The 25,618-nt window shown below is 30.1% G+C and overlaps 3 protein-coding genes across 6 annotated transcripts; 2 read left to right on the top strand and 1 right to left on the bottom strand.

The window, feature by feature from the left end:
• The first annotated feature begins 7,977 nt into the window (after positions 1 to 7,977).
• LOC121220013 (zinc finger CCCH domain-containing protein 23) lies at positions 7,978 to 9,853 on the top strand. Its single transcript, XM_041099043.1, has one exon. It carries the CDS (start codon positions 8,255 to 8,257, stop codon positions 9,431 to 9,433), a length of 1,179 nt encoding a protein of 392 aa, XP_040954977.1. The 5' UTR covers positions 7,978 to 8,254; the 3' UTR covers positions 9,434 to 9,853.
• A 6,417-nt stretch (positions 9,854 to 16,270) lies between these two features.
• LOC107932894 (clathrin interactor EPSIN 1) lies at positions 16,271 to 21,494 on the top strand. 4 transcript variants are annotated; one of them, XM_016865014.2, is made up of 12 exons: positions 16,271 to 16,700; positions 16,803 to 16,854; positions 17,578 to 17,657; positions 17,746 to 17,824; positions 17,926 to 18,009; positions 18,102 to 18,247; positions 18,517 to 18,765; positions 19,016 to 19,111; positions 19,332 to 19,471; positions 19,567 to 19,763; positions 19,906 to 20,299; positions 21,069 to 21,494. In XM_016865014.2, exons 1-12 carry the CDS (start codon positions 16,660 to 16,662, stop codon positions 21,263 to 21,265), a joined length of 1,755 nt encoding a protein of 584 aa, XP_016720503.2. In that variant the 5' UTR covers positions 16,271 to 16,659; the 3' UTR covers positions 21,266 to 21,494. The 4 variants fall into 4 exon arrangements, with proteins under 4 accessions (XP_016720503.2, XP_016720504.2, XP_016720502.2 ...); XM_016865013.2 differs by having other exon boundaries at positions 16,275 to 16,700; positions 19,900 to 20,299; XM_016865015.2 differs by lacking the exon at positions 19,016 to 19,111 and having other exon boundaries at positions 16,274 to 16,700; positions 19,900 to 20,299.
• An 875-nt stretch (positions 21,495 to 22,369) lies between these two features.
• LOC121203334 (uncharacterized) lies at positions 22,370 to 25,114 on the bottom strand. Its single transcript, XM_041100094.1, has 6 exons — positions 24,977 to 25,114; positions 24,565 to 24,894; positions 24,099 to 24,260; positions 23,571 to 23,624; positions 23,343 to 23,489; positions 22,370 to 22,844 (listed from the first exon to the last, which is right to left on the bottom strand). The coding sequence occupies exons 1-6, from the start codon at positions 25,112 to 25,114 to the stop codon at positions 22,458 to 22,460; spliced, it is 1,218 nt and encodes a 405-aa protein (XP_040956028.1). The 3' UTR covers positions 22,370 to 22,457.
• Positions 25,115 to 25,618: the final 504 nt, after the last annotated feature.

Genomic DNA, 25,618 nt, shown 5'->3' with positions numbered 1-25,618 from the left:
TGAGCCGCCTGCATAACAATGTTCCAATTGCGAAGCAACATGTGGCACCTCAAGAGTAAAGTGAGACCCAAAAGGCCAAGTAACCCAAATCCATTACTCTCCACCTAACTAAAACACCACCATTATTGTCCGACCATTGTAAGTCTCTAATCTAGTTGAGCAAACTTAGGGACATCACAACTTTTTCAGTGCATCAAAAATTTACCGATTTGGTATTTGCAAATTATTTCATAATCAATCAAACACATATAATTAATTTGTAACTTATCAAACTATCCAAATTCACATGTCATATGCTTCACACGAGTAATTTGCAAGCTTGATTAAACTTTTTAATATATTTAAAGATTTATATTCAAACTCAAATATAAAAATCAAACTGAATTTTAATTTAATTGCAATAATTTAAATTTTTACCTCAAATTTAAAGTTCAATTAGAATTTGTATTTTTTAATTTACAATAATCTTAACACTCCACTAAATTGCATTGCACCAGTTTGGACGCTAATCGCCCGCGTGGCAGGTAGAGAAGTGGACGACTGATAGTAAAGTGGGCCCTTTTGAATACACCAATCCCTATGCGAGTTTATTATTATTTTTGAGGGTTAAATCTTAAAATTGTATGATTCATATATTAAATTTGATTTAAGTAATTATAGAAATAAAACTTTTATTATAATTTTAATTGTATTTATATAAATTTTAATTTTAATTCAATTATACACATTTAAATAAATATAATATATAAAATTTATATAAATATTTTAATTTTGTTAGCTAGAAAGGTAATGAATTTTGTCTCGAATCGAATTTTATAAATAAAAAAATAACATTGAAAGATTTAACTCAATTATATTTGAATTTAATTGAGATTTAATTTGAGTATAACATGCCAAAGAATCTTAGATTAAAAATAAATATATTTAAATAATAATACAAACAAATTTCTACTTATTTTTAATTTTATTATATCTTTTTCTTTTGCAATTACCTTTTTTTTTATTTGCTTGAATTAAAAAGAAATTTCTGTAAAAGAGAGGGCGTTGCTTGGCGTGGAGGTCTTCATTTACCAGACTTTTTCTTCTTCTTTTTTCACTCACTTTGAATTTTTTTTTATTTAAGATAAATTACACTAAAGTCATTAAATTATTAGTAAGCTTACGTTTAGTCACTCAAATTCAGAAATTTACAAAATGATCATTGAACTATTTAAAAGTTTTCATTTAAATAACTTAATTATTCGAAAGTTTTTATTTAAATCACTGAGCTATTAAGTTTTTTTAAAAGTTCGGCTAGCGATCTCTAAGCGACAAGTCGATGACCGATACGGTCGATTTGAACCCATCAATGAGTAGAACATATCTTAGATTTAAGTTCACCTAACTAAACTGTAAAAGAGAAGGGGAATGAGAGATTTTGATTGGTGCAGGTAGTGACATAAAATAATTTTTTGAAATTGAATGACCATAATTTACCATTGATTTATATTTTGAATTGTAAAAATGGGTGTTGCATGTGGAGGGTCCAAAATTTCAGGTGATAGAGGGAGGGGGTTGGTGGTGTCAGCCACCCATGTGAATACTTTGGTGAATATAATTCAGATCATAAATACGACATGATTATACGTAAACCAACCTAACAATTTTATAAAAAAAGAAATTAAGATTTAAATTAACAATAAAATTGCAATCCAACATGGTATTAAATTTGTGGTTATATTCTTAAAAAAAATATAAAATACGGTCAAATTGCCTTTTTCTCATGGGGACTAGTTGTAGTTTACCTTACATTACTTTTATTTTAAATGATTTTACTATAACGTGATAGCACGTGCCGGATGGGAACGTGAGTGGTTGAATACGCACGTGTTCAGAATCCCCCTTTAGAGACAACTCACGTGGGAGCGGACGTTCTAGTTGGTTGCTCAATGCTCACTTGTGTTTGTGTGTCTTAGGCCCATTTTACTTGTGTGTATCTATTGTCAAATTATAGTTTCGGTGTCCCGATTGTTTTTAAATTTATGATTTGATCCATGTATGTTATTGTCATAATTTGACCATTCTACTCTTATAACATCATTAGTTAATCTAGGCAATTAACCATTCTACTTAAGACGCCTACTTGTCTTTCTTTCTTTCTTTTTCCTTTATAAACACTTATTTGAACTCATTGAATTTTCTTTTATGTTGGAAGGATGTTTTTTTTTTAAAAAAGAAAACCCACATAACATTTTTACAAAACAATTAATAATATTAAGTATTTAAACTAATTAATGATATTATAAAAAATACAGGAATCAAGACTCATCGATTTAAAGTACTAGGGGCAAAGTAAAAAAAATTCATGTAGGGCAGAATTAAAGTATAAATATTTTAATGACCAAAATGCAAGTTTACCATTATACTAATTTATAATCTTATAGTTTTTAAAGAGATTATAAAACAGTTATACAATTTTTAGGGATTAAAACTCTCACTCTCGAACGTTGCCCTGAGTATGGGGTTTAAATCTCAAATCTAAATATAAAGAAATTATACCATTTTAAAGAATCAAGACCGTATCTCTTTAATGTTACCGTTGAGTATAAGGGTTAAATATCAAATATGGGCATGGACAAGCTTCAATCATAAGCCCATTCCTCTTTGTTTTGCTTTTTTTTAATCTTTTTTCTCCAAGGCAAAAGAAGGTGAGAAAAAGAAGAAGAAAGACATGTTACCACGATGCCAAGCAAGCAAGTGTTTATCCTTAGTGCTTAAGTTAAAGAGTTTGCATATGTAAGAAGGAATGGCATATTCTTGGCCATGTTGGGATTTTAAAAAAGGGTGTGTTTTTCAGTTCAATTTCATCCCTCTGAGCCGACATGTAGATATGTTTGCAGCACCTTTTTTAATCACATTGTTTCTATCTGTTTTCTACTACCTTCTATAATCAATATGGCAGCCAATGAACCCATAAGATTTGTCCATTGGTTTGGGCCAATAATTGGAAGAGTGGAAGGGATGAGAAACATATTCATTTTGGGCCAATAATCAAAATTATTATAGGTTTTAATTATTTGTTTTGGGTTTGAATTTTATGGATGAAGACAAAGATGAATCTAAAAAAATGTTTTAAAAGGATCAAAGATAGAGGCAAAACACAATTTTACCATTATGTTAACTTATATTTTATAATCAAAGGGATTAAAAAGGATATTTACCATTTTTTGGGGGTGAGAAAGACTACCGACCACCCTCTATCCATTTCCTTGAATGAAGAAAATAATGTTGGGAGAGTTTTATCGCTAATTTAAGAGTTTGATATGATTTTTTCTTTGGATTTGATCATAATACAATGTGGTTATTTGATATAAAAAATTCTTAAACACCGGAAAATATTAAAGTTATAGTCCTATTGTGTTAAAAATTAGGATTTAACCTCTTGATTTGGCTTAATTTATGGCAGATTATATGGAGTTGGGCATTCGCATTTCTTACTTAGTCATCCATGGTTGTTTTCTCCCAAAAGCAAATGAATCCCATAACGTGTTTTATTTCATCTCAAATCATAGTGATCGAGTTTGGTTACCAAAAAACACTAAATTAATATGACGTATAAATGTTGAAGGTTAAAGTAGCTATTATGTCAAATTTAAAAGCTATCACATTAATCAACTGGCTACCAAAAAAGACAAAATCGAATAGTTTGATGATCATTTTGTAACTTTTCATAATTAAGTGACTAAAAAAAATTTGCTAATAATTAAGTGACTATTTTATAACTTTTCATAGTTAAGTAATAAAGAAATTACTAATAATCGAGCCACTACTAATATAGTTTACCCAAAGAACTTTTAAGCCTTTCCTATAGTACAGTTACAGTTCCTGGCCCATATTTTCTTGTTCCTAGTTGCCCAAAGCACACCCATTAGTAAAAAGCCCACAGTTCATCACCCAATACAAACAATATATATATTGAAAAAAAAACCCATATACGTATTTTAGGTACAATTACAAGAATAATCACAAATTACAAATGCAAATAATATAGTCGATTGAGTCTTAACTTAATTGGCATCGACATTATTGTCAGTGTAGGAGGACGTAGATTCGAGTGCACTGAAGCGTATTATCCTTCTATTTAAAGGTTGAGAAAGAATTATGAATAGTTTTAAGCAATGTATATAAAAGAAAATAGATATGATAAAATAACATACTTTCGAGAAAGAGATCATTTTAATATCTCGTATTTATGTTTATAATATAGATTTAGGGTTTATGTTGCACTTTGGGTGTCATGCGCGGGACATAATTGAACAAAAGCCGGCATTAATGAGATTTTTCAGAACAAATAAATCTCATTAATCAAAACATAAATGAGTACATAATCAACTATTGTCTTAAAAGCAATTATTGTGGGTTAAAGAAACGACCTAACTCATATCACTTTTTTTCATGAAATGCCTATCTACTATATATCCACATTACAAAAAATATATACTTTTATCAGTTTAATTAACTATTTTAAATTCTTTGTATTTTTTTAATATTAAATAATTTTAAGATTAAATAATATTAATATAACCCATTTTAAATTGGTTAATTTTTTTCTAAAAATATTTTATAGTTAATATTAATTTACCAACATAAATATATATATATAAAACAAGAAGATGAAGATGTTCAAAAAAAAATCTCAAATTGGAATCCCCCAATGTAAAAAGTTAATAAAAGCAGCTACCAACATCCTAATCCAATGACTAAAATAAACTTTTCTTTTTTTTTTTTAAGATTCTAAGCAAATGGGAATCAATTTTCAATTTCATCCTAATCCAATGACTAGTCTAGTCGGATAAGATCACAAGATGCTTCCCTATCACTAAAGTTCTCCTACTACTCCTTTTTATAAATGCAATCCCTACATTTGGTTATATTTAATAATTATATTAAATTTTGTAGACAAAAAATTAATCTCTTTTAAGAGAAGTCTTTGAAATGTCGTTTATTAAGTGTTAACAAACCTCTCGATTATAAAAATATTATACCCATAATATCCTTGCTCGATTTTATCTTTGAGTTTTACCTTCTATCTCCACGACAGATACTATTCTTACCTCTAATGTTATATAAAGACGTGTTTTAATCTATGTACAACTTTTAACACATATAGGTAGTGGAAATGATAAACATATCAAATACAAGAATATTATTGGAAACATTAAAAGTGAAATTAAAATTTTTCAGAAACTAATTTAATTACTTCTTTTCTTATTTTTAATTAATTTTATTTTTACAATATAAATTCAACCCTTCGCAGCTTATTAATCATAGTAAAAATATAATTCTATAAATAAGATACAAAATAAATACCTTTGAATTTATAAGAAAAACTTAAAATTTTCAATATTTTTAGAGTGAATTATTCTTAAAGATCACTAAACTATTAGTTAGTTTACATTTTAGTCGTTCAAAAAATTACAAAATGATTATAGAATTCTTTGAAAATTTTTATTTAAGTCACTAGACAATTAAAATTGCTATTGGATGGCCTTTTACGTTCACATTGCCTGCACCAATCGAAAACTCTTCCTCCCTTATCTTCTACAATTCATTTTTTTTACGGGTTACGAAACTATAAACCACTGTACCAATCATCGAATTGTGGTTTGGAGCTCACTACCAAATGAAAAAATTGAATAGCCCAATGACTGAAATAAAATATTTTGAATAATTCATTAACTATTTTGTAACTTTTAAAAATTAAGTGACCAAAATATAAATTAATTAATAATTTACAGACCTTAAAAGTAATTTACCCATAGTTTTTAAGAAAAACATATCCAAAATATGGGAACAGTAAAAAGAGTGAAGGCAAATGAAGATCATGGGATCTCGAGAGATCAACAGAGGAAGCAATAATCCATATCGTTTGCCGCGTGTACGAATCTCCTCGTTCGGGTGTCAGTCACACGGACCAAAGCTTTATGCAGCCGCCAGCTCACTGTGCCACCAACCACGTGAACCCATATTCTTTGACCGCAGGTGGGTGGTTCATGTCACGTGATCTTTCTTACGTGTCAACGTACGAACTCCTGTCAGAAAGGATTTTTATTTGTACGGATCATGTGCTCGGTTTTTTTTGTCCGTTTGTGAGACCTGACCCGGACGTGGTGCCATCACAGCCGTTTATTTCCATAGATCGAGGCGGTTTTTGGATTCTAATGCTCCTACGTGTACTCGCCGATTTAATATAAGCTGTATATCTTACTTTCATTAAAAAGTAAAAAAATATTAACGGGTTAATTGCAACTTAAGTTTGATTTTTAATATTTTATTCATTTATATTTAAAATAAAATTATTTGTTTTATATAATGAAATCTTTAAATTTCACAAAAAAGAAACATTTATATGTTCTTTTATATATTTATTTTTATATTACCCCTCTGCTCATATATAACATATTACACTGTAAAACCAACTTGTGAATTAAAAAAAAGTAAATACAAAAAGTTATATATAAATTTTAATATATAAATTTTATTTTTATATAATTATATATATGAAAATTTGATTGTGATTTAAAGGCATAAAACACTTTAAAATTGATTTAAATGTAAACATTTTAAAAAATAATTGTTATTTATATTATATAATATAATATTACATATTAAATTAAAATTTCTATATAAAATTAAACTTTTCATTTTTTTAAAACTCCACTTATAATTTTAATACAACATTTATTTTACTTTTTAATGGATTCATTAAAAAAGTGGTTAAATAAGTTAAAGCCACCCTAAGCTAGAAAAGCATTTAACTTCACCAGTAATTTAGTGCTCTCTGACAGACTGGAAAAATATCTACCACCCAATGCGGCGTACACTAGTGTTAATTCATTTTTATCACGCTAAACTACGCAGGGGGAGTTAACGACGTGTCACTGCCGCTATGTTTGTCGGGTTCTTAACTGCCAAGTAGTTTGTTAAATTAATGACACCTGGCTGCAATGCACGATCCCGAATCATCAGCCCATTTGATCGTGGCTGCCACTCTCTTCTCCCCGTCCACGTGGCATTAACACTGTTCTTGATCCATTAAAACCGAATATATCTTAGGATTTCGTATTATTATATTGAAATCGCGAGATTGCCCTAAGAAGTTACTAGTAATTTCGTTTTAGTACAATTCATGGTGAAAATAATAGTTTTGGAGTTTTTTTATGATTGTTAAATTTAAAAAGGGTTAATGCTAACATACATCCTCAATTTATCTTTTAGATTATAAATTTTAAAATGTTCCAATCCAATTCTCAAAATATCTTTATATCAATTAGATTCTTCCATCATTTTAATGATAGCTTAATTGTTATGTGCAAGCTCAGATTTGACATGGAGGATAGAGCATAGTTGAAGCACATGGATCAAATTATGAATGCTTATGAGGTTCTTGTATGGATGACGTTGAAATGATGTATTAAAAATCAGATAGTGTTATTAGAATTTTAGGGAGAAATTCTTAAACAGGTCATATTGCATTTGTTATTATGATAAGTAAAGGCATATTTTGTAAGCAGTTAGAATAAGTGATAATGGACTTATTCGTCATATATTTGAACTAAGATTGAGTTTTAAAGTCATCATTATTTGGAGAGCTTTACTCGAATACCATCTCTGCCTAAATAAGAAAACATGTGGTTATACAAAAAAAAAAAACCCCATTTGATCAAGCTTTATGTTGTATCTAACGAGTAAGCTAACATAATGACCTGGTTGGTATGGTAGTGAAAACTTCCAAGATTAAGTTAGAATGTTTTCAAATTTTGGGATTATATAAAGGTTTATGTTATAGTTTAAGGACTTATGGTGAAATTACTCCATAAAAAACTTCCTTAAACTACCGTTAAAGATCACCTAAACTCGCGATATTTTATTTCGTTTGTTCCGCGATAAGCGACAACTCCTCTTTAAAAAAAAATCTCAAAAGCCGGTCCCATAAGCCAAAAACCAGTTTTTTCAATTCACTAGACGGGTAAATAATAAAACGACAAGGCCGTGACGTTTTATTCATCACAGCCAATGACAAAGAGATAAGCACAAAGCTCTAATTCCATGGGACCCTCAGTGATGGCAACAGTAAAAAGACTATACCTAATGACTTAAAAATCAACGGCTAATAAAAGCCCGTGAGAATTGTCCTACTGTCACATCTACCATTAGTTTTTTTTTCTTCTCTTTTAAAAGGAAAGTGTAGGCGGAAGAGTTAAAAAACTTAACCATGGTTAACTCAAACAACTACGGGTTAAAAATGCAGTTTATAATGGGAGAGAACCGATCGTTCATTTTAGGAACCAAAGAACGATGTACAAAAATGATGATCGGAGAACCAACACGACCAAATCCCACCGTTAAAATCCCGGCGTGGGACCCACTCAATGATCCGACGTCTAATTATTCTTCCGTTAATTATAACTGCAATGCGCCGTCCAGTCCTTGTCCCGTCGATTACCTCTCATCGCTCCACCGTTACCTCCCGTCAAACGATTTCGAGTCGTCCGACTCTCTGAGTGAGGATTCGGATTTTCCTGTTGACGCGTTCTCGTGTGACCATTTCCGTATGTATGAGTTCAAAGTGAGGAGGTGTGCTCGTGGCAGGTCACATGACTGGACTGAGTGTCCGTACGCTCACCCCGGGGAGAAAGCCCGGAGGAGAGACCCGAGGAAGTTTCATTACTCGGGTACAGCTTGCCCTGATTTCCGTAAAGGAATCTGCAAAAAAGGCGATTCGTGTGAGTTCGCTCATGGTGTTTTCGAGTGTTGGCTGCACCCAGCACGGTACCGGACTCAGCCGTGTAAGGATGGTACCAGTTGTAAAAGGAGGGTCTGTTTTTTCGCTCACACACCAGAACAGCTCCGGTTGTTACCACAACAGAGTCCGAGAGGAAACGGGTCGAGTTCGGGAGATTTGGATTACGTTGGGTCCCCAATACGTCACCGTTTCGACATAGTTTCTTCGCCGACTTCCATTTTAGCTTCACCTCCGTTATCCCCACCTTCCGATTCACCGCCTTTATCCCCAAGCGGCTCGTTTTACTCGGTGAGTGAACTCGCTGCTTCCATGCGTAGCATGCAGCTCGGTAAGTCCAAAATGAACGGCGCCGGCGCTTGTTCATGGGGTATGCAAATGGGATCGGGTTACGGTTCCCTTCGGGGCTCCACGCTTCGACCCGGGTTTTGCAGGTCTCCTTCAACCCCGACCCGTTCTGGGTTAGGCCAGTTCGATCTCTGGGAATGCAACAACGGTTTCGAAGAAGAACCAGCAATGGAAAGGGTTGAATCCGGTAGAGATTTAAGGGCCAGAATGTACGCGAAGCTTAGTAAAGAAAATTCCCTCGACGGACTCGATCCAACCGAACCGGATCTGGATCTCGATTGGGTCTCCGAGTTAGTGAAGTGAACTCGATACTGGCAACTCACCCAACTCAGCTTTCTGTTATGATTTATTTCGGGAATTCTTTTTATATATTAAAAAAAACAAATCGGTGGCTATAATCTGACCTTTTGTGAATATTAATGGGGTTTTTTTTTATAATCTGATTTTCGATCATCATTTGCACTGTGTAAATAGACGACGGTGGAAAAGAGAGATGGCGGAGAAAAGTCTCTATTTTGTGGTGCGACTGCGTTTTCGTTTTTAAAATTTTCTTTCCGAGAAAACCAATAAGAAAAAAAAATTGCAGACGTTTGTAAAGAAAAGCAAGTATTTCTAATTATCGGAGATGGTAATTTGTTTCTTCATTTTGTTCTTGGGATTATCTCTGTAATTTCTTTTGTCATGGTTAATCAATGTAATATATGTCATTTTTCTTTTGATTTACTTGTGCTTCTTCTTTTCTCGGGAAACACAAAGAAATTTGAGTTATTGTTTGAACGATAAAAAAATTGGAAGAAAATTTATGTAAGTGAGAAGTCACAAGGGAAGGGCTAATTCTCCATTGCTTAAAAATACTAAAAGAGAGTTAATAATTTTAATTTATTCTCTCTTTAAAATACTTTTAATGTTTAATTATTTTTTCATCCTTTAAATAGTATAGTATTTTTTTTCTTTTTGGTGTTTAATTATAAATATGTTAAAATTATTAATTAAAAATAAAAAAATATTTTTTAAAATATTAATTATAAATATTTAATGATTATATTTAAATATTAAATATTTAAAATATAATTTATATATTCTAATTAAATTTTATTAATAATTAATGTTTATTGTTTAAAAATATTTAAAATTTATATTTCATATTATTAAAATATTAACAACAAATTATAATAATTTTTTATATTTTTACTAAAATATAATAATATTAACTAATTTAAATATTATTTAAATGTATATTTGTTACTTGATAATAATATGAATATTTTATTTCTCAAAATCACTTTTTAAAACAAAAACATTACCAAAACTTTTTAAAGCAAAAACATTACCAAACTAGCCTAAAATGTTTACCTTCGTAAGGCTGAGATTAATAAGAGTTGGATGCGTCTGAAAAAGAAGACATGATATTAATATATAGCCCATTTATCTTTTTCCCTCCATTGCTTTAATCAATCAAGGCTATTTACTTTTTTGTAGACCTCCCCACCTTTGCCCTCTCCCCCTCTTCCCCCTATTCTTTCTTCACCATCATCCCCACCATTGTTACCACCGTCGTCGTTGTTACTACTCTGTTCCTTACGTTAGATTTTGACGTAAAAGGGTTGGCATGGTCTTATAAGAACAACGTGCTTATAGGAACTTGTTGCTTAGGTCCAAATGATCATACTATTCATATCTTTTCTCTTGGACGACAACACTAAACCGAAAAAACACAAATAGAGGGATAGAAAATGGCAGCTTCGTCAAGTTTATAATAGAAAACGGTAGCTCCGTCACGTTGGTAACGGAAAATGGTTAGTGGGAGCTGTTTTGTTATTTTTTGAAATTTGAGTAACTGTTTTGTTAGCTAACTCAAAGTCGAGTGACTATTAATACAATTTACCCTTTAATTAATTTATTGTGGTTTTGGGTTAAGTCTTGTCTACCATTTCATTTCGTTTGGAGGTCCTTTATATTCGTATACCAACTATAGTTTATATTTTTATTTTACTTAAAAAGCAGTTTGAATTTTAACTAATTTCAAATAATTATTATATATAGTGTTGTTTTAATTTGAGCTTTGTTTTCTATTTTTGGCATGTATGACAAGATTCAAAGTCACTTAATCAATTTTCGATTTACATTCTCTTCTCGAGTATTTAATTTAATTGTTTTATTTTTCTATCGGATAAATAAAAATACATATTGAAATTTGAAATAATTCAAAGATAATACAGAATATAAAATTAAGGATGGAAAAATGTTAAACTAAAAACAAAGAGTGATTTCGCTTTCATACTGAAATGGAAGTGGGAAGATCTTATCTTTGGGTTTGGTTGGATTCTCATGTAATCCCAACCTGATTGGTAAGTAATTACAATGATTTAATAAGAATTTCCATTTTTTGAGATGTCAACTCATTCAAACTCATTAATATATATTATCATATTACTAATACAATAATCATCATATTAAATTTATAATTATATTTCTATTGTTGTTTTATTTTTAAATCTTTCGATGTTAGAATTTAGATTTTTTTTAATTTTATTTCGGTACTTAAATTATCATATTTTATTTAATTTTAAAGATTATAGACCTAAAATAAGTATGTGGCACGTGTCATGTTTTTGTTAGTAGAATTTTCTTTCCGTTTATAGTTTATATTATTAAAATGGGATAATAAAAATTAAGAATTAAAGGCTAAAATTTTACTAAAATATATATTAAATGTAAATGCAAAAATACAAAGACGAAAAAGAGTGTAAACCTAAATTAAATTGCATAAAAACGAAAGAGACACACCACAAAAAAGTAATATTTTCAGAAGTGTGAGTCCATATAAACGGTTGTCATCGTTTTTTTTTAATTAAATAAAAATCCTTTTTGAAATATAAATATTTTGATCATTAAAATACGTATTCATGAAAAAAAATTAATATTATTTTAGTATATCTTATAAGATATATGTTATATCCTTAACTCACGTGTGAAGTCTAAATTTTTTTTTTACGTATTGTACATCTTTAATATTTTTCTATTAAGATAAATTCGATTGAAAAACATATAATAATGTCAAAGAAATCTTGGTAAAAAAATGATAGAATTATGGTCCTAAAATTTTTTATATCTTAATTCGAGTTTCATGATGCGTGAAATACTATGTTTATTCTAATAATAATTATATTATTATTTATATCTATAAACTCCAATATTAAAAAATATCTTAGTTTTATTTATTTAAAAAACATTTTATTAAAAATATTGTTCTCGAAAGCTATGGAATCTAATATATAAAATAGACATCGCCCAATTTGTCCGAGCATTCTTTTTATCCAAAATTGGAGCCCTCGTAGGGGACAATGAACCTAGTCGGTGCCTTGGGGCTTGGGGGGACCTCACCTTCGTGTCATTTTCTATGCACCATTCAAAATTTCAAATACCTTATTTGTTTAGACATCCTTAATTTTACGATATATTCTATTTATAAAATAATTTTAAAAATAAATTAAATTTTATTTTATAATAATAAATATCATATATAAACTTAATAAATTTTTTTCTAATTTGACAATATTTTATAGTAATAAATATTATATATAAAGTATAAACTTAATATGCCTAATTAAATTTTATAATAAACATCATATATAAAATTTTTAGTAATTTATTATATTATTAAATATAAATAATTAAATATTTATTTTTAATAATATTGAATATTTTAATATTTTATAATGATATTTAAATATTCTAAAAAATATAATAAAATAATAACATAATAATATTAGACTTGATTCAAGTTAATTTTTATATAAAAATAAAATTACTTATAAATGAGTTTTTTTTAAATGATCTACGCTTTTTAAAATTGTAAGTCAATTTACAATAAAATTTACTTATTTTCCGTTAACTTATAACTCATTTTCTATTGACCAAAATGTTTTTCATGAAACGAACAAACAAAATATGAAAAACATTTTTAATAAGTCATATTCCATGAAATAAATAAACTCTTAAACTCAGATTAAGTTGGATTCGTAAATGAGAGCAAGGTTGTCTTAATATTTTTTCTTATACAAAAGACTCTAATACTTTTTTTTTAAATAATTTTTATTATAAGTTTTGATCATATATGTTTTTTTTGGACATAATATTTAGAACTATCCATAACTCCTACCTAACTTATATGCATTCAAACTCGTATCTTCCCACATCAACAACAATATATGTGCCAATCGAGCTAAAACACAACCAACACAATACTCTAATCTTAAGTTGAAGGCGTTCGAGTTTTTCACTTATATTGTAGTTAAATATTATTATTATTATTATTATTATTATTATTATCACATTGAGATAGTGACGTACCACCCCATTGGGATTGTGTTTGGATAAAAATTGGGGCTCATATGCACTCTTTATGTTGACAGCTTTGGCTTCTTTCTATTTATGGTTTCAAATCTTTTTCAAAACACATATATATTGAGAAATATGGCAAAATCACTTGAATTGTTATTAAAATTATGATAAAATAATTTTTTAAAATAACAATGATATTTTTTATTAAATAAAAATAATAAAGCGTAAAAGAAATATTTCTGTTTTTGTTTCTTTATAATAATTAAATTTAAAAATTTAATCTTTCTACCTTAATTTAATTATATTGTTAATTATTTTGATTAAAACATTATGGTTAATTTTTTTCTTTACAACTTATTATAATATAAAATGAATCGTTAAAATACTTAGGAGATCCTTACATTATAATGATTGAATTGAATCAATTCCTTTATTATTAAATGGATCAATTTAGTCCTCGAACTATTAAAAAAAATCAAATAAGTTCCCTTCTAAATAAAAAATTTCGTTTACAAAATTATAAAAACTTAAAAATATTAAATCTATTAAATAATAAATATTATTTTTTAAACAACAAATATTAAAATCGATTCTAATTTAGCTTTATATAAAAATATTTAATAATAAATTAACTAATTTATAATTTTAAATGAATTTATTGAATGCAACGAATAATTCAACAATTCCGGAAAATAAAGTCTATTTTAAGAAACGTGGAACCTTATCTAAAAGAGGTCCACAATGTTGTTTGCGTGCTAAAGAGTAGGTATAGCAAAATCAAGTTACCATCAAAGGGACAAGTAGTCCTCAAAGGGGACCCAAGTCTTTTTCGCTACATATACAAACAAATGCTTCTTTGTTCTATGTTCCCCACCTTCTTCAGTTATCCATTCCATACACCTATCCTTGTTTAAAGTGATAAAGTGATATTTAATTTTTTACTTTAATTTTTTTTGTATATTGATAAATTAAGTTATTACTGTTTATATTTTCTTTTTGTTAATTTGATCTTTATTATTATTTCGAGTTAAATTTGACCATCAATTTTTTTTTAAAAATGTCAAATTTCATCATCAACTTTTCGAAAAGAATTGAATTATTTTTTAATTGAAATACAAGCTAAAATGTTAATATTTTAAATGTGGTAGCTTGCATGACAATCCACGTGTACTTCATACAATTTTTTTTCAATTTTTATGAATTTTTTTAAAATATTTTTCAAAATTTAAATTTATTGTTAACGTAATATATAAGATAAATAATACAATGCTAGCATAAGTGTACATAAATTACCATGTAAGTTGTCACACCAACTTCGTTGAAAAATTAATGTTTTAGTTAACATTTCTATTAAAAATAAGCGATTTGATTCGTTTTGAAAGGTTAATAACCAAATTTAGCTGAAAGAAAAAAAAAAGAATGACATCCAAATTGACAAAAGACGTAAGCACTGAGAACTAAATATATCATTATGTCATATTTTATGTTTTGGTACTTATGTAATTTCCTAATTGAGTTTTTGTCAAGAAGTTACAACAGCTTTATAATATTACTAGCACATTCATAATATCCTAAGTTCAAATTTCATAATATGTGAATTTTTACTGATTTTATATAAAATATAAAAGGACAAAACTACGAGTATAATATAAATCATTTAGTTGTATATAATAAGAAGCAATTATACAAAACATCTCTAAATTATGACCCTAATTTTAAATTGGTCCCCCAAACTTTAATACATCTTAATAACATCCTCAACTATTGAGGTTATATCAATAAGATCATTCCGTTACTAAATTCCTTATTTTTACCATTAAATGTGATGTCAGATCTTATGTGGCATAATTTAAAATCGAAAATTTTAAAGAAAAATTAATATTGTAAATATGGGTGTTGTAAAAATATTAGTTTTGAAAATTTTGAGCTTTTTACAAAAGCTTTATTTAATAATGAATCTATTTTTTTTGTTTTACTTAATTTTCAATTTTTACTTTTAAAAGTTATGTGGCGATGTCTTATTTTTCTTTAAAATTGTCATTTTAAATTATGTCACATAAGATTTGACTTGCCATTTAACGATTAAATAACAACTTTAACAATGGAAGGACTTGATTGATATAACATCGATAATTTAGGGATGTTATTAGAATACATTGAAGCTTAGGAACTAATTTAAAATGAGGATTATAGTTTGAGGATGTTTAGTGTAATTAACTCATTATAATTTATATTGATCGATTTAACTGAATTAATCGACCAATGTTAAGCTGATTCGATTAGATCAAATAAAATTTAAATTAATTAGTTAGTCAATAGTTATTACTAGATTAAATCAATTTTGGTGAAAGTATCATCGAGGCCCCTGTACTAAGAATTAAATTACATTTTGCTCCTTTTACTAAAAAAATGAGCAAATTAGTCCTTATACATTAGACCAAAGAGAAAAATGGTCTTTTATGTTAAGATTTTCATTAATTGCTACTATTAAAAACTGATGTGGTTGACGAAATAACTAGATAGTCACATACAATGACTTGTTTTTAACAATAAAAATTGATAAAATTGTTAATAGAATGACCAATTTGCTCATTAATCTAATGTACAATGACTAATTTGCCTATTTTTTGAGTAGAGGAGTCGAAATACAATCTAAACCTTAGTATAAAGGCTTTCATGATACTTTTACCATCGATTTTTAATTTTTTAACAGAAGGAAAGAAAGGGATAACCGATTTGGATGCTTAATTTGGGCCAGCAAATCAAATCCAGCAATGAACAAGACCAAGGCCGAATGGAAAATGGATACTTCTCTTGGGTTTTGAATAAATTTATTTGTTTATTTTTTTTCATTCTTCGTACTTGTTTTCAGCCCAGATTTTCATTCTAAATACCAGAATTCAGTTTAGATTTTCTATTTTAATAAAAAACAAAAATCATCGTCGACTACCGAATTCAGTTTTTTAGCGAATGATCATCTCAATTTTTTCATCAATGAGCAAACCAGAAAACGGGAAAACAAAGGAAAACAGTTTTTAGCGAATGTTCGACATTTTTCATTATATTAGAAGCCTTTGAACTTAGCTGCTGAATAAATAATCTATAAGATCTGCGTCATCCTACTGATTCGATCTTATATTTTCTTCCACAATTGTGTGTTTTTTTTTTTTAAAGTTAGATCCGATATGGATTTCATGAAGGCATTCGATCAAACTGTTCGCGAAATGTAAGCTCTAAAACTCATCTGTTTCCAAAATTTTTGAATCAGAATTTGGTTGATTACTGTTTTATCTTCAATGATCACTTGATTTATTCATTTAATTTTCAGAAAGAGAGAGGTGAATCTGAAAGTATTGAAGGTTCCAGAGATCGAACAGAAGGTGAGACTGAATTGCAATTTGAATTTTTTTTCTTGAATTCTTATTTACTAGTTATTAGATTCGTTGAATTTGGTGTACAAGGTAGAGTTCTCTATAGATTTTGCAGAATTTGAGCGTGAACCAGAAATGTTCATAAGGAAATTACAATGTGTTTAGCTATAGAAACATATTCATCTACGAATATAAAGTTTATGAGATGATCGAAAGCTCGTGTTGAAGCTGCATATTGCTTGCTAGCATACGTGATTTTAAACGTGCTGAGAGATATCATACATAAATCTTTACTTGATATTTTGGATCTTCCAATTCAGTTGCGATCAACTTAGTGTTGCAAAATGAATCTGCCAACTTTGCTTTAATTATGGAAATGGTTATTGTACGATGTCGCAGGAGATCCAAAATTATTTGTGATTTTACTTCTGCTGTTGCTTGCGATAGTTATGATAAAAATGTGTTACAGTATGTGTTTCTTGTAATGAGGTAGGCTATACATTTCAACTTCATGTAAAGTTTCGAAAGATAACTATGAGTTGTGGAGTGGTAGTTGTTCAACTCATCTTTTAATCATGTGGGCGGTGGATATCCCCACTCATAAGAATGGAGTCCATTTACCTCTTAAAGAGCAACTGCAGTGAGGAGATTAGTCACTGCCGTTGGCTATGGATATCCAGCTTATGTCCAAAAAATCTGGTTACATAATTTTCATGGAAAATGTATATGTAGGTATTGGATGCGACAGATAATGAACCATGGGGTCCTCATGGCGCTGCATTGGCGGAAATAGCGCAGGCCACAAAGAAATTGTAGTTATCAACTTTTGCACATATTTCCCTTTCATTCTGTTTTGTCTCTTGCTGTATTGCTAATTGAATAGGCTATCATATCTTGCAGCTCTGATTGTCAAATGGTTATGAATGTTCTTTGGTCAAGACTTGGTGAGACTGGAAAAGATTGGCGTTACGTCTACAAGGTATGCATATCGTTACGCGGTATAATTATAAATTTGATATGTATTTCCAAAGCTTATGCACCTTTTTTTTTCATGCATTCAACAACTAATACTACTATCAGGCATTGTCTGTTATTGAGTATTTGATTTCTAATGGATCTGAGCGTGCAGTCGATGACATAATAGGACGTACTTTCCGGATCGCTGTAAGGCCTGAACCCTTATATTTTCTTAGTCTTGCCATTGCATGCTTTTATGGGAGTAAAGTTTAATATTCCCTACTTGTTTTGCATTTCAGTCCCTCATGAGTTTTGAGTATGTTGAGCCAAGTGGGAAAGATATGGGAATCAATGTCCGGAAGAAAGCAGAAACTATAGTGGGTCTCTTGCATAATAAAGAAAGAATACAAGAAGCTAGAAATAAAGCTGCTGCCAACCGTGACAAGTAAGTTTATTTTCAGGAAGTGAAATCGCTATATCACTGAAACATCCCCTAAACTGTTTCTCTGTTTTTAAATAAACCCTTATTTGTTTTATATTAAGGGTTTGTTTAGGTGTAAATTAAAGGTTTGGGGCTTATTTGGGTAAAATCAAAAGGATAAAGGCTTATTCAGGGGCTTATCTAGATAAAACTGTAAAGTGCAATATTATATGAAATTGTATGCTTCTTATAGGTTTTTATTGATTAAACTGTGCATCTATTATTGTTTCTAGGTACATTGGCTTGTCATCTACTGGTGTAACCTTTAAGTCTAGCGCATCCTCATTTAGTGGTGGAGGCTACCAAGGTGGGGGGGATAGGTGCGGAGGCTCAAGTGGTAGAAGAGAAAGTGACAGCTATAAGCCGAGGGATAGATATGGAGAACAAAAGTTTGATAAAGATACCTACGTGAAGCCACGCCGAGGGAGTACTGCAAGTGAGAGCCAAGCAAATTCCACAAACGAGTCTAGACGTCATGGCAGGTTTATGTTTTACATTGTTGATTGTTAACTCCAGGGTTATTATACACTGCATGCCATGTTTGGTTCTAGGAATCATATCACCATTGTGAACCCATTTATTCTATATGGTGATTCGTGTTTCACCATGCATAACAACTTGATTATGGAAGTTCAAGCTCTATTACTATTAACATGTTTCAAGATCTATTACTATAACATGTTTCAACACACTCACACACACACACACACACTTGGTAATGTTGTTTTGCAGCAAGGATCCAAAAAATACCTACGTGAAGCCACGCCGAGGGAGTACTACAAGTGAGAGCCAAGCAAATTCCACAAAGGAGCCTAGACGTCATGGCAGGTTTATGTTTTACATTGTTGATTGTCAAATCCAGGGTTGTCATACACTGCATGCCATGTTTGGTTCTAGGAGTCATATCACCATTGTGGATCCATTTATTCTATATGGTGATTCGTGTTTCACCATGCATAATAACTTGATTATGGAAGTTCAAGCTCTATTACTATAACATGTTTAAACACACTCACACACACACACATTTGGTAATGTTGTTTTTCAGCAAGGATCCAAAAAATAAATTATCTGCGAAGTTGAGTGAAGATGATAAATATAGTCAAAGCACAAGTGCCCCTACAAATAATTTTGAAGCCGACGATGATGATTTTGATGATTTCGATCCCAGGGGAGCTTCTAGGTCTAGTAAGGATATTTTTGTTTGTTTGTTTAGTATATATCTTTGGAGATTTTTGATAGGCTGTGTTTTACCAATGCATTGTTGATTATTCCTTTGGCAGATCCAGCGACAGGAGATTCTAATCAAGTGGATCTATTTGGACAAAGTTTAATGGATGACCTCTTCGATGGACCAGCATCTGCTCGTATGGAACACTCTGTTACGAGTACTGATTCAACAGAAGTTGATCTATTTGCTGATGCAACTTTTGTCTCAGCACCAAACAAAGCAGTAATTGAAGCAAGTCCTCAAGCACAGGTCGGACCCATGTTTCATCTTAATGCACATATATATAAACATATGGATATGTGTATGTGTACTGGAAAAAAACACCATTGCTTTTATTTCAGCATGTAGAATGATGACATACAATCTGATTTTCTCGTATGTGCAGAAACAGGTTGATCTATTTGCTTCCCAGCCTGCCATCGTTCCTGCTGTCTCTCCAACTGTCGACCTCTTTGCCGCCACTGATCCAGTTGTCCAACCAGACATCATGGTACCAAAACCCGACCCAACAAATGCTAGCATTATCGATCCATTCGCTACTGTTCCACTCAGCAATTTTCATAGTTCATCTGACATTTTTGGTTCATTCACTCATCATTCCAATTCACCTTGGAAAGAACCAACACAAACTCCGATTAACGACGTAAACCTCAACAACAACATGAACACAAAACCCTCACAAGACATTAAACCACCTCAAAAGAAGGATGCTATTTTTCAGGTGAAGTCCGGAATTTGGGCCGATTCATTGAGCCGTGGAATAATCGATCTTAATATATCTGCTCGTAAGTATCCCCTCATTATATAAACCCCTTCTGTACATATAAGTGGTAAAAGTATGATGAAGCTCTGATTAGGAATTAGATTACATTTTATTCCTCTATTAAAAAAATAGATAAATTAGTCTTTACAGTTTAGATCAAAAAGCAAATTGATTATGCTAAAAATTTCATCACATTTTTCTCTTAAAAATTGATCCCTATATATCAGCATGAGGCACGCCACGTGTTACTATTTGGATACTCCATTAGTTACATCAATTTTTAACAATACTAATGGATAAAATTTTAACATAAAGGATTAATTTACTCTTTGATTTAATGTATATAAACTAATTTGCCCATCTTTTTAGTAAGAGGGTAAAATGCAATCTAAAACCCAATATAAGGACTTCCATGGTACTGAGAGCTAGTTTCATTTGGTCACCTCTACTCAAAAAATCGACCAATTAGTTACTGTATGCTAGATTAAAAAGAAAATTAGTCATTTAGTTAAAAATTTTATTTATTTCTATTATTAAAAACTGATCTACATATGTCAACATGAGGTACACGTGGCATGCTATATGTCACTGTTTGGTTATTTTACCCACCATGCCGGTTTTTAAAAGTAAAAATAGATGAAATTTTCAACATAAAAGACCAATTTATTTTTTGAACTAATGTATAGATAATAATTTACTTATTTTTTTAGTGAAAAACGAAAAATGCAACATTACACCTACTTTTTTTTACCACATATTAGCATCTTTTAACAATTCGGCTATCATATCAGAACCTTGCACAGTCAAGAAGGTTTCACTGGCAGACGTTGGCATACTTGGCGAATTAAGCGACATAGATAAACGAGACAAAGGACCTCCAACTTCATTACATATGGGGAGAGCAATGGGCACCGGCTCTGGGTTCGGCAAAACCGGCTTCACATCAGCAACTGCCGAAGACGATATATTCAGTAGCTTTAAGAAGTAAATTCCTTTTTACTCTCACCTTTTTATTATCCTACCTATTGATAAATTAGTTTCAATCATAAATTCAGATTTATATTTAACAATCATAAAATGGACATACATTCTTGATACCCCAAAAAATGAAAGTCCTGAATTATTAACAAAGATCTCAAATTTTGGGCTGTGATTGTATTGAAGTTTTTGGTGAATTTTAGTCCATTTATTATAATTTGATTCTTTACTTTTGGAAATGTATACTTTCAATCTCAAGATTTTTTTCCCTTGAATTCTATTAAATTATGATTTAACTTTTTAAAACATGTGATGATGTCACATATATATTATAAAATTTTTAAAAAGTCTACTTAATTATATAAGAGAATGTCAATGTGTATACGTTAAGTCATTACATGTTTTAAAAAATCACCTTAAATCATTTGTCAAAATTAATTGGTCCAACCATTAATTTTTGATTCAACAATAGTTAAATGAAAAAAAAAGGAATAAATCCCAAAACTATACATGAACTATGATTTAATGTGAAATTGTATATATGAATTTTGATTTTGTACAATTTTATACATGAAATTTTAATTTGATTCAATTCTTATAAATTATTAACACAATTATTGATATAACATTATTTTATGTTTATATATTGTATACATAAATAATTATATTTACCTAATTAATAATAAATTGATGTATTTATTTCTTTAAATGTATATGATTAAATCAAAATTAAAGTTTCAAGTATACATTTGAACCACAATTAGAGTTTCCAGTGTATGATTGCATCAAATTAAAGTTCATGAATACAATTGCACATTAAATTAAAGTTAATGTATAATATTAAGATTTATCTCATAAAAAATTTTTAAAAAAATTCTTAAACAAGTTCGTACAGTTTTTTTGGAACGTATTTATCTAGTTTAATGGTTTCTTTTCCCGGTTCTCTCCTTTGTTTTGATTCCATGACATTGGTCCAATCAGTTTTTGGTTGAACCAATTAATCTGATTTGGCTTTGACAATATTGCAAAATACGTTGAAAATGTATTATACAAGGACTTTAAATAGAATTTGACCTCTTTTTTAATGTAACAAACAATTTTATCCTATCATAATTAAAAAAGAACAACGCTGCCAAGCAAAACCTTTCCACCACATTGGATTTTATTCTAATATAAACGATAAAAAAAATATTTAGAGGACTCTAAGGACAATTATAATTCTGACCAGGTCCTCCAAAGTAAAAAATTGGTAATTTTCCATATCCTTCGTGATAATTTAAAGCAGTGTAGCAATACTGTTCATCAGCCCAAGTGCCTACCCACTGTGGATACTTGAGTTGCATTGAGAAATCAACAATGGCAATATTCAGTATGGAACATGCATTCCCTTTTAGACCAGTAGCAAATTTGCCACTTCCCATACCAGTCTTTGTGTGTGGCTTTTTCTTCACATTTGAGCTATAAACTTGTCCACCCCATTCAACCATTGTTGAACTATGATTCAAGTAAAACATTAGGGTTGATGCTGGCCAATACCCAACTGGTATATCTTTCCCAATTTTTAGCCACCAATTGGCTGTGTTCGGATCCTGCAAATAAAACCACTCAGATTAGTTGTTCTCGTTAAAGTGATGGACATAGATTTTTAATCACTAAATTGATATCACGATTACTTGTTGTGATGATATTTTTTTTTTCTGTTTTAGCTACCTAACTATGAACAATTACAAAATAGCCACTAAATTATTTAATTTTACTCATCCAACTATCTTGAATTTTTATGTATTTCCGTTTTTACAACCAACCATTGCTGGGTGACCTCTACCATGGTTTACCCTTTTCTTTTTTACTTTTATTCACTCATAAACTCATGTATATATGATTCTTTTTACTACTATTTATTCATACAATCAAGACTGTGTGAAAATTCAATAACTATATTCAACCAATAATAAGTTTATAGTTAAATTCTTAAGTTTAATAACCACAACTAATAATATCATCAATTTAATCTCGATTTATTAGAGGGACTAAAATCATAAATAAACAAAAGAAAGAAAAGCTGAGAATAAGGGTTTTAATGTTACCATATAAATGCCAACTCTGAGATAATATTGTTTTCCAAACTCAGTAGAGACAGGCCCAATGGATCCACCAAGTACATGTTGGGAACTTGTTTGAACAAAGCCACTGCAAGTCATGTCAAAGCAACCTGTTGTCTTGTATGAATCTTTCTGTAAATAAAAAACACAACTTTTTTAATGATTGAATTAATTGCAAATTTTTACTCTTTAAAAACTTTTTTATGTACTTACAGTCCAATGTACAAATAATCTGGTCCTTTTGTCACCATATAATTGTGGGTTTACCTGAATAAAATATTGAAAAGTTATTAAAGAAACTGAAAGGGAAAAAAATGTCGGGTCGGGTTGCTTTCAGATTGAATCAATCTGAATCAGGGTTAATAAGGGCAGATACAAGGGACAGACAGGGCCTTAACCCCCACAAAATTAAAATAAATTCAATCCTAACCTCTTATAAATTAATATAGAAAAAATTACACTTTACCCCTTAAAAATAAAAACACATTTAAAAAATTTATAATTCAATTTTGTCACCTGTTAAAATATTCCCTGTTCGCTCCTAACGGCTAATATGAATTTTATAATTTATGAGTCATTTTAGTCCAAGACAATTTCAGTTGAGATCATCTCAGATTTAGGTTAATGTCGGATCATTATGGATTTAGATATTTTAAGTGAACCATTTCGGATTCAAATTAGATAAATTTAAGTTGTTAACTTTTTATTATCAAATAGAGTTAGGTTTAAATTAAAACTTGCCGTCCATCCCGATTCTATGCTTTCAAAATTATCGCCAGGGCCAGCTTTAAGCCATATTTGAGCTGTAGTGTATTCATCTTGAGCTTCAACATTCGGATTCCAAATATTGAAGATTCCTTTAGCTCCTATGTAATTGTATCCAAGTGTAACAAGAGTTGCTGCCTGTTCAAAAAAATAAATAAAAACCATCAATTCAATTAGATCCGTCAATTTTTACTTAAATCTGTCAACAAAATTCAGTCAATTCGAATACAAATTAATTAGAAATGAGCCTTAAATCCGAATAACTAGAACGAGAAACAACAAAAAAAACCCAAAGTTAGACCTTAAATTAATTCCAAATATGCTTACGGATCGATTAACAATAATAGGTAGTGCAACAGCGGTGGTATTAATAGATGGAAGTTGGCCATCTCTATGTTCAATTGTTGTGCTTGAATTCAAGACAGCTTCATGAGGTTTTCTTCCAAACTGTTGGACAGATTTCGCTCTCAATAAATCCTCTCTTCGAATCCTCCGAATGGGGACGGTTCCTTCCGGACAACTTCCACTTCTTTGCCACGTTTGAAACACTGCTAGCTCTGCAGGCTCGTTTTTGGAGCTCAATTTCTCGTCTTTCAAATCGAAACTGGGTTTCATCTACAATGTTGAATAGCATTACATCTACAGCAACAACAATAAAAAAAGAAGTAATGATAGAAAGTTTTACCTGGATAACATGATTCTTTAACGCAGGGTGATCAAAAGCAGGCTGTTTGTAGATATCGACGCAATCGATGATATCCCCATCTTCACTCTGCCATAGTCATTTTCAATGCTCAAAAGAAACACCCATCGACCTTGTGCGTAATTACCTCGGTTTTAGTAAATACTTTTACCTGTATGGTCTTCACTGCAGGCTTGTTAAGCTGCTTTAATTTCTCTTCAACATCTTTAAAATTCGCATTTCCATTGACTCTATTACACAAATATGACAAAACCAGAGTCAAGAAAACCCTAAAAATAAAATTTGCCATTTCTTTTACTCCCTAAAAGAATGAAGAACGAATGAACCAAATATAACATGAAAAAAGAAGCCGTTACAATCTTAAAGATTTATGACTATATATGATGCTTTGGAAACTAAAGATTATTTCCTTTATTACTTATTATTTTTATAAAAAAATAATTCCCAAAAATATAAAATACCAACACTGTCTAACAATCCCTTTATTATCATTAAAAATCATATAAGTTTCTATGCTCTTTAGCTTTAACCAGTTACATTTTTCGTATTAAAATGTCTTTCTTTTTTCAAAAGATTAAGGGTGAGTTTGGATGGACGGTGCGTTTATCTGCGGTTAGTGTAAAAACAGAGGTGGCGGTAAAATTAGATACTGTAGCAATCCTATAGCGTGAGACAAAAAGTAAGCTAAACGCACCGTACCGCATCCAATCACCCATCCAAACCCACCCTAAATCGTGATTTTCTCGTTGAATTTTAATTATTACATAATTTTATTTAATTTTTTATTAATATT

This window comes from Gossypium hirsutum, chromosome D08 (genome assembly GCF_007990345.1).
Source record: "Gossypium hirsutum isolate 1008001.06 chromosome D08, Gossypium_hirsutum_v2.1, whole genome shotgun sequence".
Classification (NCBI taxonomy): domain Eukaryota; kingdom Viridiplantae; phylum Streptophyta; class Magnoliopsida; order Malvales; family Malvaceae; genus Gossypium; species Gossypium hirsutum.
Note: the sequence above shows the minus strand (reverse complement) of the source record. Positions and strands in the feature narration are given on the sequence as shown.

Bases quoted from the DNA above. Each gene is read 5' to 3' on its own strand.
- LOC107932894 (XM_016865013.2), top strand. From the start codon at position 16,660: ATGGATTTCATGAAGGCATTCGATCAAACTGTTCGCGAAAT. The intron at 16,701-16,802 runs GTAAGCTCTAAA...TTTAATTTTCAG, and splicing joins GATCAAACTGTTCGCGAAAT to AAAGAGAGAGGTGAATCTGA. The intron at 18,010-18,101 runs GTAAGGCCTGAA...TTTGCATTTCAG, and splicing joins GACGTACTTTCCGGATCGCT to TCCCTCATGAGTTTTGAGTA.
- LOC121220013 (XM_041099043.1), top strand. From the start codon at position 8,255: ATGGTTAACTCAAACAACTACGGGTTAAAAATGCAGTTTATAATGGGA.
- LOC121203334 (XM_041100094.1), bottom strand. From the start codon at position 25,114: ATGGCAAATTTTATTTTTAGGGTTTTCTTGACTCTGGTTTTGTCATAT. The intron at 24,895-24,976 runs GTAAAAGTATTT...TGACTATGGCAG, and splicing joins CTGCAGTGAAGACCATACAG to AGTGAAGATGGGGATATCAT. The intron at 23,625-24,098 runs GCAAGTTTTAAT...TATTTTATTCAG, and splicing joins GCATAGAATCGGGATGGACG to GTAAACCCACAATTATATGG.